Source organism: Hordeum vulgare, chromosome 3H (assembly GCF_904849725.1).
Source record: "Hordeum vulgare subsp. vulgare chromosome 3H, MorexV3_pseudomolecules_assembly, whole genome shotgun sequence".
Classification (NCBI taxonomy): Eukaryota; Viridiplantae; Streptophyta; class Magnoliopsida; order Poales; family Poaceae; genus Hordeum; species Hordeum vulgare.
Genome location: NC_058520.1, coordinates 307,739,968 through 307,757,500, shown reverse-complemented (window position 1 = coordinate 307,757,500; position 17,533 = coordinate 307,739,968). Strand labels below are relative to the sequence as shown.

The 17,533-nt window shown below is 45.5% G+C and overlaps 1 protein-coding gene across 2 annotated transcripts; it reads right to left on the bottom strand.

The window, feature by feature from the left end:
• Window positions 1-14,763: 14,763 nt before the first annotated feature.
• LOC123443706 lies at window positions 14,764-17,044 on the bottom strand. Of its 2 annotated transcripts, none has more exons than XM_045120204.1 (7): window positions 16,881-17,043; window positions 16,705-16,766; window positions 16,500-16,583; window positions 16,050-16,104; window positions 15,410-15,545; window positions 15,213-15,263; window positions 14,764-15,098 (listed from the first exon to the last, which is right to left on the bottom strand). In XM_045120204.1, the coding sequence occupies exons 1-7, from the start codon at window positions 16,954-16,956 to the stop codon at window positions 14,999-15,001; spliced, it is 564 nt and encodes a 187-aa protein (XP_044976139.1). In that variant the 5' UTR covers window positions 16,957-17,043; the 3' UTR covers window positions 14,764-14,998. The 2 variants fall into 2 exon arrangements, with proteins under 2 accessions (XP_044976139.1, XP_044976141.1); XM_045120206.1 differs by having other exon boundaries at window positions 15,050-15,098; window positions 15,345-15,545; window positions 16,881-17,044.
• Between the last annotated feature and the right edge of the window lie 489 nt (window positions 17,045-17,533).

Genomic DNA, 17,533 nt, shown 5'->3' with positions numbered 1-17,533 from the left:
ATGTACCCTCTTGCGTCGGGCCTTGGATCATATGTGTCACCGACTGAATGCCGATCATCATGATGTCGGGGCCCGTAAGGCCCACCCCACGGAGGGGTGCGGGAACGGCGACGATCTTCGGGATTCACGGAACGGCTGCCTCCTCTACGTCGCTGATGAGAATCGGGGCTGTAAACCGACCGATGCGTGTTCGCGTGAACAGAACTGTTGTGGATCCTGTTGTGTGACTGGGAGACCGCCAAATTCTGCTGCTACGCCGTGTGCAACAGGGCACGGATCTGCTCGATCCCTCTACCAGCCTCTGAATCAGTCGGTTGGAGGGAATCGGCTATCTTGGCAGCGGTAGCCAGGTTGAGGACGGGTGTGTGGAACACCTCCACGTTGCTCTGACGAGTGCGTCGACTGGCAGAACGGCGGGGTTGACGACGAGCGCCGGATGACTTGTCGACATCATGCTCGTTCCGACCAGTTTGGCGGGGACTTTCATGGGAATTGGCCATGAGGACTTTGGTTGTGGGCCCGCGACCCAAGTACTCGGAAGGCAACTCAGTCGGAACTGAGTCCAAGCACTGGGACGGCGGCGCGACCACAACCGACTCGAGGACCGCCACTTGAGAGGACGCGTTCTGGTGCGCCTGGGCGTGTCGCACCCAGCGCTGGAGCCGCGGACGGCGGGACCGCTTGTTGCGGCGCGTGACGGGGGCGAAGATCGACACCGGAGCCGATTGCTGGAGAAGAAGGACGCCGCGGGCACCGGCACGGAAGTGTGTAGCCCCGCGACTGGGGAGCGCCTCGACATCGAGGGGCGCATCCCGATGCCATGCCGAATCGTCGATGATGAAGGAGAGTGCGCCGAAGAGGATCTCATGACCCATGCACAAATCTCCACCGGACGACATGATGAAAAGATGAAGTCGCAAACTTGCCGGAAGTCGCTTAGACGCTTGCCCCACGGTGGGCGCCAACTGTCGTGGGTATAAGTCTGACAATAGATGAGTAGGGTACGGAAGGATGGGCAGAGCCTTAGCTATGACGAGGATGTATGAGTTCAGGCCCCTCTACGGTGGAGGTAAAAGCCCTACGTCCCAGTGCTCTTGGGAGCTTAGTGTCGAGTGGAATATGGGGTTACAGTAAAAGCCAACCCTTGCACCAGTGGGGAAGGGCGGCTTATATAGAGTGCGCTGCCCTTCACAACGGCCCAGTGGACAGGGGTGGAGTAGTGGCGATTAAATGCCTATGTTACAGGTAACGTATATGTTAAATGCTAATAATGGTGTATGAAAACGTATGACCGTTGCCCTCCAGGGAGGTTACGATATACAGAGTGGAATCTAGTCGGTACGATTAATACGTTCCGAATGCTCGTCACCGACTGGATGATGGGGGAGTCGTCACCGACTGGATGAGGGGAGGTCCTCAGTTCTGTCGGAACTGTCCAAGGGCCTTGTCCTTTATGAAGGGTAGTCCTTGGGTAGGACCTATAGGGCAGGCCTATGACCCTACCCTGGGACTATAACTCCATCAGGGAGCATTGTGCCTTCACACCGCTTCAACGGTGACGTACTTCCCTCAAAGGAAAGGAACTTCAGAAACACATCCTCTTCTTCATGGGTTCCACTTGTGGTTACTTCTTACCTTTACTTGTATTTATTACTTGTTATTATTATGGTTAGCATCATATAGGTTGCTCACTTAGTTGCATATCTATGCAACCTTTTTGTTGCTAAATTTTATTTGTTAAAGAAAAGCTTAAAAAATTTAGTTGCTTATTGACCCCCCTCTAGTCAACCATATCGATCCTTTCACTTGGGTGCACTCGCTGCATCGGTACACACCAACGCTTCGTCTAGGGCCACCCTCCTCAGCTTGGCTCCATCGGTTGTGGCCTGGTTACTCGACGACTCAACGTTTGACCTACTGAGGTTGTTTGACATGGGGCTGGATCTCCTGGCTATATCTTGGCAGAGGACCTTGGTGGCCTTGCAGCAGCGGCGGTGGATGATACGGCGGCAACAGACCTTGTGTATCTGGTTCTAGGCTCTTCTTTGCCCGGGGCATGAGCTCTCCGTCTCCAGTGTCGGAGCCTCTCGGTTGTTGTGCTGCCTCGACGTTCGAGATAAAGCGGCGTGTTGTCATTGGCCTCTCCAAGAGCTCCGAAGCGGAGATAGAGTGGAGATAATAGAACAACTCCCTCGTCACCAAATTTGGCATTGCGCTTTGCAGCAAGGATTGCTAATTGCCATTGCCAATTCGTGTGCACGTACTTGGTATTGGATTAGGCTTGCTTCCATCTCGGTTTAATGGTGGACGCTGTGGTGTTAAATTATGATTCAAATTCTACCGTATTGGACTAGACGTAGTACAAACAGTGTGGGCCTTTACGTTGCTACCGACGCATACGAGTACAACTCGTTTACTTGTGCTCCAAGGACTCTCATGTATTGCACCTCATATATACTTCATGTAGTCGCATCTAAAGACGGTCTGTCGTCTCGTGTTTGTAATACTCCATCCTCATAGTGATTGCGCCTTCGCGCGTCCGTGGTTTTTCTCCCGCAAGTATTTCCACGTAAAAATCCGTGTCTCTCGTGTCTCGTTGATCTTGTTTTATCTAACAAGTGGTATATGAAGCTAAGGTTCTAGGCATACGAGATCAAGACGAGAGCTAGGGTTTTCTACGCCGCCGCCGCGTCGGCCGACGCGACCATCCTAAGCGAGATCGATTTTTGGTGTGTCGCTGTACGAAGCCGAGTTCGACAGAGATTCGCTGCCAGAGCGGTCGCTGTTAAATCTGTTGATCTGCCGAGTCGCTGCAGCTACACGTCGCTGAGTTCCGCTGTTTACCGAGGCGCCGTACAACCGAAGCCGCCGCTTCTGCTGTGCTCCCGAGGAGATATGCTGCTGCGGCCACTTCCCAGCGGTAAAATCCATCAAGCAAGCCGTTGTTACTCACGTTCACCGAGTTGCGCTGCTGCCCGAGGAGAAGCAATCAGCCCTAGTCATCATTCCACCACGTGGAACTAAGTGCAGATTTGCCATCATCGATCAAGAAAACTAGTACTTTGATCAGCCAAATACTAGTACTTGTATACATCACGTGAAGGCTACAGGGCTACCTTTTTCTTCCTGATCAACTCCTACAACAACAACAACAACAACAACAACAACCAAGCCTTTCAGTCCCAAACAAGTTGGGGTAGGCTAGAGTTGAAACCCATAAGATCTCGAAACCAAGTCATGGCTCTGGAACGTGGATAGCTAACTTCCACCATCCCTGTCCATGGCTAAGTCTTTGTCGATATTCCAAACCTTCAGGTCTCTCTTAACGGAGTCCTCCCATGTCAAGTTTGGTCTACCACGACCCCTCTTAACATTCTCAGCACGCTTTATCCGTCTGCTATGCACCGGCGCTTCCGATGGCCTCCGTTGAATATGTCCAAACTATTTGAGACGATGCTGGACCAGCTTCTCTTCAATCGGTGCTACCCCAAGTCTCTCTCGTATATCGTCATTCCGTACCCAATCCTTCCTTGTGTGGCCACATATCCATCTCAACATGCGCATCTCTGCTACACCTAACTGTTGGATATGTCGTCTCTTGGTTGGCCAACACTCCGCGCCATACAACATCGCAGGTCGGATAGCTGTCCTATAAAACCTGCCTTTTAGCTTTTGTGGCACTCTCTTGTCACAGAGTACGCCAGAAGCTTGGCGCCACTTCATCCACCCAGCCTTGATTCGGTGGCCCACGTCTTCATCGATATCGCCATCCTTCTGCAACATGGACCCCAAATATCGAAACGTGTCTCTCTCCGGTACCACCTGCCCACCAAGGCTAACCTCTCCATCCTCGTGCCTAGTAGCACTAAAACCGCACCTCATGTATTCAGTTTTAGTTCTACTAAGCCTAAAACCTTTCGATTCTAGAGTCCGCCTCCATAACTCTAACTTTCTATTAACCCCCGTTCGGCTATCATTGACTAGCACCACATCATCCGCAAAGAGCATACACCATGGGATATCTCCTTGTATATCCCTTGTGACCTCATCCATCACCAAATCAAAAAGATAAGGGCTCAAAGCTGACCCTTGATGTAGCCCTATTCTAATCGGAAATTCATCGGTGTCGCCATCACTTGTTCGAACACTTGTCACAACATTATCATACATATCCTTGATGAGGGTAATGTACTTTATTGGGACTTTGTGTTTCTCCAAGGCCCACCACATGACATTCCGAGGTATCTTATCATAGGCCTTCTCCAAATCAATGAACACCATATGAAGGTCCTTCTTTTGCTCCCTGTATCTCATCAGCTGTCGTACCAAGAAGATGGCTTCCATGGTAGACCTCCCAGGCATGAAACCAAATTGGTTTTTGGTCACGCTTGTTAACCTTCTTAAGCGGTGTTCAATGACTCTCTCCCATAGCTTCATAGTATGGCACACCAGCTTGATTTCGCGGTAATTAGTACAACTTTGAACACCCCCCTTGTTCTTAAAGATTGGTACTAAAATACTCCGCCTCCATTCTTCGAGCATCTTGTTTGACCGAAAATTGAGGTTGAAAAGCTTAGTTAGCCATACTATCGCTATGTCTCCAAGGCCTCTCCACACCTCGATGGGGATACCATCAGGACCCATCGCTTTGCCTACTTTCATCCTTTTTAACGCCTCCTTAACCTCACACTCCTGGATACGTCGCACAAAGCACATGCTGGTATCATCAAAGGAGTCGTCTAGCTCCATGGTAGAGCTATCAACCTCTCCATTGTAAAGGTTGTCAAAGTACTCCCGCCATCTATGCTTGATCGCCTCATCCTTCACAAGAAGCTGATCATCTCCATCCTTGATGCATTTGACTTCGCCGACATCCCTCGTCTTCCTCTCCCTAATCTTGGTCATCTTATAGATGTCCCTTTCGCCTTCCTTGGTGTTTAAACATTGGTAGAGGTCATCATACGCCCGACCTCTCGCTTCACTCACCGCCCGCTTTGCTGCCTTCTTCGCCACCTTATACTTCTCCATGTTAGCTGCACTCCTGTCGAGATATAGGCATCTGAAACAGTCCTTCTCCTCCCTAATAACCTTCTGGACCTCATCGTTCCACCACCAGGTGTCCTTAGCTTCCCTTCTACTTCCCTTGGTCACCCCAAACTCCTCTACAGTGACCTTCCGCAAGAAGGTCACCATACTCGTACACATCAAGTTTGCACCGCCTCCTTCCTCCCAAGGGCCCTCCTTAATGACCCTCTCCCTGAAAGCCTGGGATGCCTCCCCCTTGAGCTTCCACCACTTTGTTCTAGCGACTTTGGCACGCTTATCCCGTTGGACACGAATCCTAAAGCGGAAGTCAGCAACCACAAGCTTATGTTGAGGGACAACACTCTCTCCAGGTATCGCTTTACAATCAATGCAAGCGCGTCTGTCTTCTCTTCTAGAGAGGACAAAATCAATCTGGCTAGAGTGTAGACCACTACTGAACGTCACTAGATGGGATTCTCTCTTTCTAAAGAGGGTGTTAGCTACAACCATGTCGTAGGCTAGAGCGAAGCTCAGGACATCTTCTCCTTCTTGGTTCCTGATGCCATAGCCAAAGCCCACATGCACCCTTTCAAAACCTGTGTTAGATGTACCCACATGGTCATTGAGGTCTCCTCCTATGAAGAGCTTCTCACCAATAGGTACCCTCCTAACCAAGTCCTCCAGGCCTTCCCAGAACTCCCTCTTGGTGCTCTCATTGTGGCCTACTTGCGGGGCATACACGCTGATAACATTGAGGACTAAGTCCCCAACTACCAGCTTGACAAGGATCATCTGGTCCCCTTGCCTCTTAACGTCCACAACTCCATCCCTAAGGCTCTTGTTAACCAAGATGCCTACTCCATTCTTGTTTGAACTTGTCCCCGTGTACCACAACTTGAAGCCGGTATCCTCCACCTCCTTCGCCTTTTGTCCCTTCCATTTGGTCTCTTGGACACATAGGACATCAACACGCCTCCTCACCGTCGTATCAACTAGCTCTCGTAACTTACCCGTCAGGGACCCTACGTTCCAGCTACCTAAGTGTATCCTCCTAGGCTCGGCTAACTTCCTTACCCTCCATTCTTGATCAACTCCTACGTTCACCATTTATCTACTCATGGCTTCCATGAAGTACGATCTTCCACTGCTGGACCGTGACACAAGGTTTACCCTATGGCAAGTCAAGATGCGGGCGTTGTTGGCGCAGGCCGACTATGATGATGCACTGGATAATTTTGGGAAGAATAGAATTGAGGACTGGACTGCTGATGAGAAAAGAAGGGATCGTAAGGCTTTGTCACAAATTCAACTCCATTTGCATAATAATATTTTGCAGGAAGTTTTGAGCGAGAAAACCGCCGCCGCTCTATGATTAAAGCTAGAGGGGATTTGCATGACAAAAGATCTCACGAGCAAGATGCATCTGAAGCAAAAATTATTCATGCACAGGTTACCCGAGGGAGGTAATGTTTTGAATCATATTTCAGAATTTAAAGAGATCATATCCAATCTAGCTGCAATGGAGGTTACATATGATGAAGAAGATACTGCTTTAATGTTACTTTGTTCACTGCCAAGTTCTTATACCAGTTTTCGAGACACCATATTATATAGTCGTGATACTCTCACGCTTAATGAAGTTTATGAAGCTTTGAACTCTAAGGATAAGATGAAATTAATTGTGCCTCATGATGGTTCGAGTTCATCCCAGGCCGAGGGATTATCTGTTCGTGGCAGGACAAAGGAGAAGAACTCACATAATGGAAACCGTGGCAAAAGTAAGAACGGCCAGAGGGGCCGGTCGCAATCTAGAGACAAGAAACAGTCTTGCAGGTATTGCAAGAGAGACGGGCATGACATCTCATAATGTTTCAAGTTGCAGAACAAGGAAAAGAGGAACGACACATATAAACCGAAAGGTAACAAACAAGGTGAAAATTCTGCTAATGTTGCTCGTGATGAAAGTTCCGATGATGCTCTTGTTGTTATTGCTGGATGTGCTGAGACCAATGATGAGTGGGTACTTGACACTGCGTGTACTTTTCATATGTGCCTGCATAGAGATTGGTTTACTACTTTCGATTCTACTACTGCTACTGGTTCCGTTGTGGGTTTTGATAATTCACCATGCAAGATTGAAGGCATAGGTTCCATTCGAATCAAGATGTTTGATGGCACAATCAGAACTTTGATAGATGTTCGGTATATTCCGAAGATGAAGAGAAATCTTATTTCTGTGAGTGCCCTTGATGCAAAGGGGTACAAGTATTCAGGTGGAGATAGCGTTTTGAAGGTCACCAAAGGTTCTCTCATTGTGATTAAAGGTGACTTAAGTTCGACCAATGGTCTTTATTACCTTCGAGGTTCTACCGTTTCAGGTAACGCTACTCCGGTTATTTCAAAGAATTCTGATTGTGTTGCTTCTAACCTTTGGAATATGAGTCTGGGACATATGAGTGAACTTGGTTTGGCAGAGTTAAATAAGAGAGGTCTCCTTAAAGGATATCAAACTGGTAAATTGAAATTTTGTGAGCACTGTATCTTCGGCAAGCACAAGAGGGTGAAGTTCAACACTTCTACTCATACAACTGAAGGTATTCTTGATTATGTGCATTCTGATTTATGGGGACCATCTCGCAAAAAGTCACTAGGTGGGGCTAGTTACATGTTGACTATTATTGATGATTATTCGAGAAAGGTTTGGCCTTATTTCTTGAAGCATAAATGGCAAGCTTTCTTAGCTTTTAAGGAGTGGAAGATTATGATTGAGAGACAAACTAAAAAGAAGGTAAAAATACTTCGCACTGATAATGGTATGGAATTCTGTTCTAAGCAATTTGGGAATTATTACAAGTCTGAAGGCATTGTGAGACACCACACCGTTCCTTATACTCCTCAACAAAACGGTGTTGCTCAGCGTATAAACAGGACCATTATTTCCAGAGCCCGTTGCATGTTGTCCAATGCAGGTTTGCATAGGCGTTTTTGGGCTGAGGCCGCTTCCACTGCTTGTTATCTCATCAACCGTTCACCATCTATTCCTCTTAATAAGAAAACTCCAATTGAGGTATGGTCTGGTTCATGTGCTGATTATTCACAGTTGAGAGTTTTTGGTTGCACTGCTTATGCTCATCTTGATTATGGAAAATTGGAGCCTAGGGCTGTTAAGTGCATCTTTCTTGGTTATAAATCTGGTGTTAAAGGTTTTAAATTGTGGAATCCTGAAACACAAAAGATTGTTATTAGCAGGAACGTTATCTTGAATGAATCTGCTATGTTACATGATGTTGCATCTACTAATGTTCCAATTGAGAGTGAACACCAGCCTACTGTTCAGGTGGAGCATGTTATCGATTCAGGTGATATTTCTGATAAGGAAAATATTGATGCACATGATGAACCCGTCTTTGATGATGAACATGTCACTCCAAATCAGCCTATTGTTCCACCCGATTGGAATCTCGCACGTGACAGAGTTAGGCGGGGTATTAATGCACCTGAAAGGTTAATTGAGGAGTGCAATATTGTTTGTTTTGTTTTATCTGTTGCAGAAGAAATTGAAGGTAATGCCGAGCCTTCTTCATATTCCGAGGCTATTATTTCTGGTGATAGTAATAAGTGGATGATTGCTATGCATGATGAGATGAAATCACTTGAAAAGAATGGCACTTGGGATTTGGTAAGATTACCTAGAGAGAAGAAACCTATTCGTTGCAAGTGGGTTTTCAAAATAAAGGAAGGTGTTTCTCTTAATGATGAGGCAAGATATAAAGCAAGGTTGTTTGCTAAAGGTTATAGCCAAATTCCAGGTATTGACTATAACGAAGTATTTTCTCCTGTTGTGAAGCAGAGCTCTATTCGCACTTTACTTAGTGTTGTTGCCATGAATGATTTTGAGCTTGAACAATTGGATGTTAAAACTGCATTCTTACATGGAGAATTAGAAGAGGATATTTATATGGAACAACCTGAAGGTTTTGTTATTCCTGGAAAAGAAAAGCTTGTTTGTAAGTTAAAGAAATCTCTTTATGGATTGAAGCAATCCCCTCGACAGTGGTACAAGAGATTTGACACCTTTTTCCTCTCTCAAGGTTTCAATCGGTCTAATTATGATAGTTGTGTTTATTTGAAAACTGTCAATGGTTCAGCTATTTATTTGCTCCTTTATGTTGATGATATGTTAATTGCTGCAAAGAGCATGTCAGAGATTGATGAACTAAAAAAGCAATTGAGTAATGAATTTGAGATGAAGGATTTGGATGCAGCAAAGAAAATACTTGGCATGGAAATATCCAGAGATGGACCATCTGGAAAATTATAACTCAGTCAGAAGGGATATATTGATAAAGTTCTTCGTCGTTTTAATATGCATAATGCCAAGCAAGTAAGTACTCCGTTAGCTGCACACTTCAAATTATCATCAGCCTTATGTCCTGAGTCAGATGCAGATATTGAGTACATGTCTAGAGTTCCCTATTCAAGTGTAGTTGGTTCACTTATGTATGCCATGGTTTGTTCTCGTCCGGATTTATCTTATGCACTTAGTGTTGTTAGTAGATACATGGCTAATCCTGGAAAAGAGCATTGGAATGCAGTTCAGTGGATTTTCAGATAACTGCGAGGTACTTCTAATGCTTATTTACAGTTTGGGAAAATTGGAGATGGACTTGTTGGTTTTGTTGATTCTGATTTTACTGGTGATTTGGATAAGAGAAGATCACTCACAGGCTATGTTTTCACCATTGGTGGTTGTGCTGTGAGTTGGAGAGCAACTTTGCAGTCTATTGTGGCTTGTTCCACTACTGATGCCGAGTATATGGCTATTTCTGAGGCATGCAAAGAAGCTACTCCCTCCGTTCCTAAATATAAGTCTTTGTAGAGATTTCACTAGTGGATCACATACGGATGTATATAGACATAATTTAAAGTGTACATTCAATCATTTTGCTCCGTATGTAGACACCTAGTGAAATCTCTTAAAAGACTTATATTTAGGAACGGAGGGAGTATCTGGTTGAGAGGTTTGTACACTGAGCTTTGTAGAGATTCATCTTGCCCTACCATATTTTCTGACAGTCAAAGTGCTATATATCTTACAAAGAATCCAATGTATCATGAGAGAACAAAACACATTGATGTCAGATTTCACTATGTTCGAGATGTTGTTGCTAAAGGTGATTTGAAGGTATGCAAGATAAGTACTCATGATAATCCAGCTGATATGATGACAAAGCCAGTTCCTACCAATAAGTTTGAGCTTTGCTCAGGCTTAGTTGGTATTTCTCACTAGTCCTATGAACTTTTGACGCGCAAGGTATTTATGCTGATTTGGATGAAGTTATTCACTTTTTTCGACTACTCGAAGGAATTTGGCTCAAGGTGGAGATTGTTAAATTATGATCCAAATTCTACCGTATTGGACTAGACGTAGTAAAAATGGTGTGGGCCTTTGCGTTGCTACCGATGCGTACGAGTACAGCTTGTTTACTTGTTCTCCAAAGATTCTCATGTATTGCCCCTCATATATACTCCATGTAGTCGCACCTAAAGACAGTCCGTCGTCTCCTGCTTGTAATACTCCATCCTTATAGTGATCCTTTATTTTTCTCCCGCAAGGATTTCCACGCAGTCCAGCTCGACGGCTAGTGTGCCTGCTGCGAGTAGAAGGGCGCCATCCAAGTACAGCCAGGCGTCCGGAACGCCGCCGGTGAGCGAGGCAGACTCGGTGTCTCAGCGGCTGGCGTCCGTGAAGCTGCTGCTCCATGGCCGTGCAGCCGTGGTGGCCGCACTGGATGCCGGCCTCCCCGTGGAGGCTTTTGCCATTTGAACAAGGTGCTCGATGCGCGCCGCGGTGGCGTGCTCCCTCTCCTTCGCCACGGCCTACCTGGTGAGCCGCGTCGTGGCATTCCGTGCATCCGGAAGGCAGGCTGACGCCATCGCCAACTGCAACCGTGCGCTTGCGCTCGAACCAACGTTCATCCCGATGTTGCGTGTGCGCTGACCTGCTCGAGTTCGAGGGCGCGATCCCCGACAGTCCCCGCTACCTGGATCACCTGAAGCTCCTCTACCACGCGACGCTCCGCCGCGAGATGCTGCCGGGTCCGAGCTGGCCGACGGAGGGCGGCGGTCGCCAGCGCGAGATCACCGGTGCGCACCGTGAGCTTGTGGCCCACATCCAGCAGCTCCACGCCCGCGTAGCTACCTGGGACGGGTGCAACATGGACTACTACGCCTCCTCGATGTGTGGCGCGGCTGCGCGCGATCGGAGGTGGTGCACGCGCAGCTAAAGCCGGACCGGTCGGCGTCGTTCGCAGAGCGGTTGGAGCTCGTGGACGAGCACCGCGACCTGGACGTCGTGCATGACCAGGCCCGCATGTCGGCCCTGTTACTCTACCGGATGCTGCAGAAGGGCTACTCGCCGATCATGTCTGCCGTGCTGGATGAGGAGGGGGGAGTTTAGGGTTTGACAGAAGCTTGTCGGTGGGGAGCGAGCCGACCAGGGGAGCCGGGAGCGAGAGGTGCGAGCCCGGTCTGACCAAGCGGGATGGTGGGTTTTAATACGTGGTCTTTTGCAAAAAAAAAAAAAAAAAAAAAAAAGAAACTAGTTTATCCGTGTATAGCAGCTCAGTGAAGGAGCCAGCTGAGTTGGCAGTCAACGTACGCGTGGAAAAGGCTAGTCAATAGCCCGATCAGCAAATATGTACACAAAATCATATTGTGGACCGTATGTGAACCCCTAGAACAACTATGAGGACCGTATTTTTGATATTTGCAACTACATGGACTAGAGTGACCACCAAGACAACTATGACGACGTGTGGTGAATTTTTCTCTATTGGTGGTGTTGTTAATTATGAAGCAATAGTCTAATCAAATTTACACTATCAATTAATTTCGAACGTCGTGTTTGGTTTGGCCAATCTCATGACCAAAACTGTATTTCACACCATGTAACTTTCGATAAATAAAACTTGGTTCTCGTTCTCAGAGAAAAAGGGTTTCAAAGACTTGGCGGTAATTGTCGATGGGGAACGTGACGGGCCGTCATATGTGATCTTCACTGTTGTCAATTTATTTAGGCCGACTAATGGATTGGCCTAGCGAGTTGCTCGACCTTGGCATGGAAGAAGCTTAGGGCTCCCACGTGAAGGAGCAAATCAGATCAGGTAAGATGGCTCTAGGCGATAGCAATAGGTGGAGAGATCCTTGATGAGGAAGCAGGCTGATATCGATGAGGTGCTAAAGAAGCTTCATGTGATGGTGAATTGGATGATATTTTCTTGCCAAAGGACGATTTTGTGGTCTTGAAAGAAGAGGTGCATTAGATGGCCCTGTCAAGGTTCATACCCGAAGAACATACAACACGAAGTCATTCTATTCCACCATGGACGTAGGTCTCATGTGTGTGCGACTAGAAAAGAGCAAGAGAGGAAGGTTCATGAATGATTAGGAACACGGGCTTGATCATTGAGCCATATGATGAAATTGTAGGCCCGGACTCAGAGGTTTTGGATTACCTAGTTGCGTGGATACACATTCATAATTTACCCCCATTATTACGCAAGGTGTTAGTGGAGGGCTTAACAACACTGATTGCTAAAGTGGTTGATGTTGGGATGTTTCCGCCTTCCTAAGGTGGAACTTCTTGGTGTGTTTGGCTGGTATTCAGAATCCAACATATCCGTCGCACCTCTTTCGAAAAAGGTATCGAATGCATCGATCCCTCTTCATAAAATTAGTGCAAGCTTGCGAGGTAAATTCTCGGTTTTTACTCAAAGGAGAAACATCGCAGGCTTGAAGGGTTTTAGCGCATATCAAAAAAATCTTGGCAGTTGTGTAAGTGATTGCATATGGTGTTCCGGCTAACTATGCCGACGAATATCTTTGTGGACCCAACGAGGAAGACAAAAAAAGTTAATGGCAACAAGTGAGTGGTGAGGTTGGATTGGTATACTAAGAAGCGTTGATTGCATGCATTGGACTCGGAAAAAGTGTCCGAAAACATGACACAGGCGGCAATACGGTCGTTCCTCCTCATGATCTGCACGAGCTTGCACGAGTGGAAACTACCAATACGGCCTACCTCATTTTTATTTTATTAGTGGGTTTAAATGAATTAAATGGACCAATCTCCCATCCTTACTACCAACCACCATGCGGGCAAACAAACACACCCTAAAGTACATGAACTGGGTCCGTTTAATTCAATTTTAGTAAGAGAGATTTTCATTTTTCGTGCTGGACTGCATGCTTCTCCCACAGCGCATGTGAAAAGCCGTCGCTACCGAGTCTGCATGTTGTGAAACCCTACCAACCACCACGCATGTAAGCAATCAACCTGCATACATCATGTTTTGCATTGTTTTTCTTCAATCAAACCCTGCTCAGCCTGGCTCATTTTCGTACAGCCTAACCTGACCCGTTGGTTGTAGGCAACAAAACACATCGTTAAAGCAACTCTAGCAGACCCCTTATATCGCGGACTCGTATGTGCGTTTACATTTCACGAAAAACGTTGTGAATATTCCCTTTTACACTTTCGCGGTTTGGGATATATTCTACTGTGTGGTCCGCGCCAGCCCGCAAAACAAATGATATTTGCTGAGTTTAACTGATATGTCATATAGAACACAAAGTAAATATCTTCTAATGATCCAAATCATAGATTACAAAATTATTCAAATCATGAATTAAAGTAATCATCTAATACACAAATTGTTCTGAATACAACAATGATACAAATGAAATGAATTGTTCTGTATTGTTATGAATTCAACACACCTAAAGTAAATGAAATGAATGAAAAAATAACAGAAATTACTGTCCATGGTTTTGCTAATGATGTTCAGTGAAATTCTCCTGAAGCTGATAGTGGGTGTTTGTGTCCTCAATCTTCCGGTATGTTCGAAGAAATGCTTGTATTTGGTCAGGGTCTCTTGATGGCTTCACGCGACTACCGACATTGTCATAAAAGAATTTCAAGTTGATGTCCCTCTCATCTTCGAGGATCATGTTGTGAAGAATCACACAACAATTCATGATGTTCTTCAAGGTTCGTTTGTCCAAAAAACGAGCATGATCACGGACAATGACAAACCTTGATTGCAAAATCCCAAAGGCTCTTACAATATTTTTTTGAACAGCCTCTTGTACCTTTGCAAATTCAATATGCTTCTAGTGCTGGGCTTTTTATGCTCTTGATAAAAATACACCAAAAAAATAAATACCATCTGCAAGATAGTATTCCTTGATGTACTATGTCCATTCACCGTGTACTAGCAAGTCTAACAAACAAATAAGACCGTTGCAACACACTGATATCATTGAAAGTACCCGATATACAAAAAAGCAATGCAAAAATCCATAAATCATCAAATGCTATGACTTCTAGCATAATTATTGCATCACGAGACTTGCCACAATACCGCATGTGTCATGTTTTCGGGCAGTTTTTCCGAATCCAATGCATGCAATCAACGCTTTCTAGTATACCAGACCAACCTCGCCTCTCATTTGTTGCCATTAACTTTTTTGTCTTCCTCGTCGGGTGCACGAACATATTCGTCGGCATAGTCAGCCGGAACACCATATTCGTCGGTACAGTCAGCCGGAACACCATATGCAATCACTCACACAACTGCCAAGATTTTTTTAATATGCGCTAAAACCCTTCAAACCAACGGCGTTTCTCCTTTGCTGCACGCTTCGGACCACATGCGCTGTTAGGTTATTAGTGGGTTTAAACGGAATTAAACGGCCTTACTACCAACCATGCGGGCAAACAAACAGGCCCTAAAGTTATGTAGAGAGTGATCAATCGTATCAGTATTCCGTGCTGCGAGGCGACCCGAGATAATTCATACGCAGCTAGACTGACGCAACTAGACTAGTATACTAGAATTTTGACTCGTTGTGAGGTCCCATGTACATAGTACAGCTAAATGCAAGATCCAGAAGAGGCATATGCTTAGCATCACAGGGACTTGAAGTTGTACATGTAGCCCCTCAATGTGCTGATATCTTGCATCGACTTCACTAGCGTATGGTCCACATAGAGGCTCAATGCAGAAGCTCTGCCAAACAGGACATGTAAAAAGCGACAATGTTATTACTCATCAATTCTCCTCAGAAATCTTTAAAAAAATATCCGTAGAAAAGCAGGTCAAAGGAGGAGAAAGTAAACATACATCAAAGGGCCAAGCGGGAGCCACACCACATCCCATCGGATCCTTGGTAACCTGCGGGGGAGAAGAAGCAAACATATGACTGAATAATAAGCTCTATGTGCTGTTGGTCAGTATTGGTCATGGCTGGAGTACCATTAGCCTGATATGCTACGTTCTGACATAAGAAGGATGCACGAATTGCTTCTAGGATAACATACTTCAAGAGGTAGTATATCCAGAAGACGGCAACCACCATGGCAACATAGAAAGAATACCACATCCACTTCTTGGAGGAGTTGGATGCTTGTACTAGCCCCTTCATTGCGAATAAGCATGCAAGGGCAGCTATCCAATCTGCATTACTCACGATCATATATCATTGAAACGAAGAGAGGTTAAAATAATTATGTGTACATTAGTAGCATATTTTGCTTCAGATGTTTGGGAGTAGCAAATAAGCCTACATGAATTAATTAATCATGACAGTACTGCCAGGCGCACCAGATACAATCTTTCCTGATATCATCCTTACTCAAAATGAGCTTACTAAAACCTCAATGGAAAAGTAAAAAAAACATTTGAGGGGTGTTAACTGTAGGTCAATGGCAATAACAAGGGAAGCCCCTGGTGATGCAGGGACCTGATATAGAACACATATAATTCAGGTGCTTCCACAAAAGTAAGATGCAATGTTGTTACCTTGAGCGAGTATGAACAAGACTGTCTCAGTGTTTAAAGGTTGAATAATATAACATGCAGACACTGTGTAAGCTGTTGTGAATGCTGTATGCAGAACAATGTCTTGCAACAATGACCAGTTTATGTTACCAGCTGTAAATATTCAGTAACCACTGTTACCTGTGACTATGACCATCGGCGAAGGCAAATCTTCCATAAAATAAGCATGGTATCGCTGTTCATTTGTGCAAAATGAGTCAGACAACAAATACATAAAGACATGATCGTTCCAAAATAAATTCACCAATACATGCAACATACACCATGAATTTGGGATTATGATGAGTAAGCACTTAAGTTGTACTAGTGAATGTTTTCAGAGCGCAGATAAAATTACAGAGCACTAATACATGTGCTGTTAAAGAAAACTCCGTATTTCAATGGACAAAATCCAACTAGTAGCTGTGACCAAACCCCGATCCACACAAAACTAACTTACGGTGTATACTGCTAAATGTCAATGCTAAGCTCTACACTGGTTGAAAGTGGCATTAAACATTGGATGCAATCATCGCTGATAAAAAGTGAACACCATGTAAAGAATTAAGATAATAGCCTCAAGCAACTAACCAGCTCCCAGGGAGACCAGGCATGGTGGAAGCTGGAGTAGACGAGGAAGACCGCGTAGCTCAGGAGGAATCCCGCAAAGACATGCTGCCCAATCAAGAAGCAACGGCCTAGTGTGAGAACCAAATCAAACTGAACAGAACCATTCCCCATGGCAAGACTTCCAAACCCTAAGTCCAACGGGTCGGTAATTGGCGGCGATACGCACCCTCCAACGGCGGCTTTGGTGCGCCTGCCTCTGCTCCAGGGACCGGACCAGCTCCTCCTGCTCTGCGCGCAGATCACAAGGACGACAACAGATGCGAAAAGGGGTTCAGGAAATCGGAGGTAGCTGGAACCCAAGCACAAGGGTGGAAGGAAAGGTGTGCACACGATGGTACATGCCTTGGGTGTCCATGGGGACGAGATCGTCCGCGTCGTCGCTACCGTCGCGCCGCTTCCACCATCTCCTCGTAGCCATCGGCGTCCGTCCCCCGGCCTGAAACTTAGTCGCAGTTTCAGTGACTTAGCTTGAGGGATGAAGGTAAGTCTCACCGTAACTTACTCCCCTCTATCAGCCTTTCATAATATGTCCCATGTAACAGATTGATCCAAAATTTAAACGTTTTTTAACTAATAAATTTTTTTCTAATAAATCATAAATGTTTCGTTTTGTTTCAATCCTTTTGAATGTATTGCTTGTGAATAAACAGCGTTTTTCCAAATGGATTGAAATTTTCACAAAATACAAAGAAACATTTATGATTTATTGAAAATTTTCAATTTTTTCTAAACATTTTAAAAGAAATTGTTTGGAATTTGTGTCAATCTGGTACGTTGGATCTATATTGGTTGACTGGTAGAGGGGACTATTACGATGAGACTTGGCTTCATCAAGTCACTCAAGCTCCGTCCTTGAAATCTATGAAGAGTTCTGGGACACGGTTTCAGTTTGGAATATAGACTATCTATAAGAGCATCTCTAGCAGACCCCGGAAAAGTCGACCGTTAAAAACGCGTATATGGACACTGTAAACTGTTTTTATGATGCAAAATTA